The sequence below is a fragment of the Buceros rhinoceros genome, unplaced genomic scaffold, assembly GCF_000710305.1.
Source record: "Buceros rhinoceros silvestris isolate BGI_N320 unplaced genomic scaffold, ASM71030v1 scaffold11386, whole genome shotgun sequence".
Lineage (NCBI taxonomy): Eukaryota > Metazoa > Chordata > Aves > Bucerotiformes > Bucerotidae > Buceros > Buceros rhinoceros.
In genome coordinates this window covers 13,675-16,025 of record NW_010416954.1, presented here as the reverse complement: position 1 = coordinate 16,025, position 2,351 = coordinate 13,675, and the positions used below count along the sequence as shown (strand labels likewise).

General features: G+C 51.0%; 1 protein-coding gene across 1 annotated transcript; it reads right to left on the bottom strand.

Moving 5' to 3' along the window:
- Positions 1-240: 240 nt before the first annotated feature.
- Positions 241-1,982, bottom strand: LGALS2 (lectin, galactoside-binding, soluble, 2; the record flags this gene model as incomplete). The annotated part of the gene is made up of 3 exons (XM_010137997.1): positions 241-387; positions 1,449-1,608; positions 1,900-1,982. Coding segments are annotated over 3 exons (390 nt in total), but the record flags the coding sequence as incomplete, so codon positions are not given.
- Between the last annotated feature and the right edge of the window lie 369 nt (positions 1,983-2,351).

Below are 2,351 nucleotides of genomic sequence, written 5' to 3'. Positions count from 1 at the left end.
CTTTGCCCTGCCTACTATCGGTTCAACCCCACATCCTGATCTGACCTGGAAAAGCACCTGGCATTGTCTCAGAGCGATTTCCATCCACCAAGAGCTCCTCTCCTGTTGGTGGAGAAATGTTGGGTTTCGTTGGTGTCTTGCACAGAGCTGCAGAGCCATAAACTTCACAGAAGCCAAAGCAGGTGGAGCAAGCAGCCTCCCACTGCTCGGGTTTTTATTACAGGTAGGAACCAGCACCCTTCAGTCCAGCTTGAAGGAGATGACCCTGAAGCCTCCCTTGATGCTCATGTACTCGATCTTCTTGTAGCAGTGCCGGTTGGGGAACTCCACTTCATGCCCATCCGGCAGTTTCACTTGGAATTTGTCTGCCAGCATTTCAATGACAATCTGGGAGAAAAGGAGGGAGGGAGGGAAGGAATTTGGGACAATGAGGAGATTAAGAGGTGAGCAGCCAAGCAAAAGGCCTGACTATTACATGTGAGGATTAGACCTTGTCCCTACAGCCTTAATCAAGGTGCTGGGGGTGAAGCTGAGGGTGATGCAAGAACTGAGCAGTTGATACACCAAGGGTCTGAGCTGGTATCTAGACTGTGATCTGGGGACAGGATCTCTCCTGGGGATGTTTCAGCTACACAGATTGTAAACTCAGAGGAGTTAAACCCAAGTGTGTCTTTATACACCACATGGCTTCGATCTGCTTTGAACAGGGCAGAATAAATCCGACACACCAATGCCCTCACCAGGACCTGGAAAAAGGAGCTTCAGGGACAAACACACAGAAGCAGACAGGACAAGAATGCATTGCTGATCATTGCAAATTAAAGGGATCATTCCCCAAAGCCATCACCTCACCACCCCTTCCCCACGAGCCAACCATGACTGAGGAAACAAGTTTTGTCTCTGCAGCAATAGGGACAGGACTGCTGCTAAATGCAGCCCTCTTAATGTCTTGGGACATCAGCAACTAGGACAGCAACACTGACAGGAGGAGAGGGAGGACAGACTGGCAGCGTGGATCCAGGAGTAGTGAAGACAGAAGAGCTGAGAGAGAGGTTTTTGGACACTGCTCCAAACACTAGGCTGCCTCAAAGCCTGCGTTTGCATAGCAGGGAATTACGGAGGGTAGTAAGATCCAGCTTCTTGGAGACCCTCTTTACCTTCATATATGTCCCTGGTGCACTCACCTGCTCAGCAGGTATGGGGGACAGGAAGCATTTACAAAGCCTGAGACAGACAGGGCTCACTTTAAGTTCCCAGAGGAAGCGTTGGGGTTTGGAAGGAGTAGAAATGGCAATCAGGGCCAAAAACCCAGAGGATGAGGGACTGTTGGGAGGGAGCAGAAGGTGTTAGATGGGACTGGGAGAACTAACGTACAGGAATCTGCTAACCAGGGGCTTCCCCCCACCACACACACTCTCCTCACAACCCCACTCTGGCACAGCCCTTACCTTGATAGTGGAACCCTTGGAGAAGCAGAGGTGGTTATCACGATGTTCAGCTTGCCAGGTTTTGGAGCACATGGAGTTGCAGACGATGGCAGACTCATTGAAGCGGGGATTGAAGTGAAGAGCTAGATCTGAGGAGCTCTGGCCAAGATTGATGCTGAAGCTGTGGGTGAACAGGAGGAAGGTCAGCCATACGGGCAGGACAGGGTCTTGGAAGACCTGAGCTCCAACACACTTCTCTGCACCCAATTCCTCCATCGGTGCTGCAGGTGCTTAATGCCTCCTGTTTCCTCATTCTGTTTGGGAACCAGGAGAATTTGCACAGTGGTGGCATAGGGGCTGCCCTTACACTGAGCTATGCTCACACTTTTTGTGCCTGATGATCTTGGAAAACCACCTCCCACTGCAGCCCACCTCCAGTCCTGGCAAGTCAAGGTGGTTTCTTTGTACTTACCCATCTGCATCCTCAGACACCTTGCCCTTGATCTTCAGCATGTCCCCACACTTCATATCCAGGTTGAGGATTTCAAATTTTTCCTAAGGCAGAGAGAAAATTAGTCTGCAGGGCTCCTTCAGCCATTCTTCCCCTGCAATTGCAAGAGGGTGCTGCTTGGAGAAGGTTGCCCAGCCAGCAGAACATCTACTCCTCTCAGCTGATGTTCCTCTTGTGGCCAAAACCCCTCCATGCTGGAGGTCTTGCACAGGCTTCTCACTCAGTGAAGGAAGAGTGGTCTGAGTGAAGCCAGCAAGCAAGAAAAGACATCAGAGAGAGAGGAAATCAAAACAGGCTGGTCCTCAGCAGAAGGAAAGGCAGGCATGACAGCAGAGGCACAAAGAGGGTTAAAGCAGAGGGGCACAACATAGGGTTTGGTCAGCAGCATCGCCCACAGCCCAAGAAATGCAAAT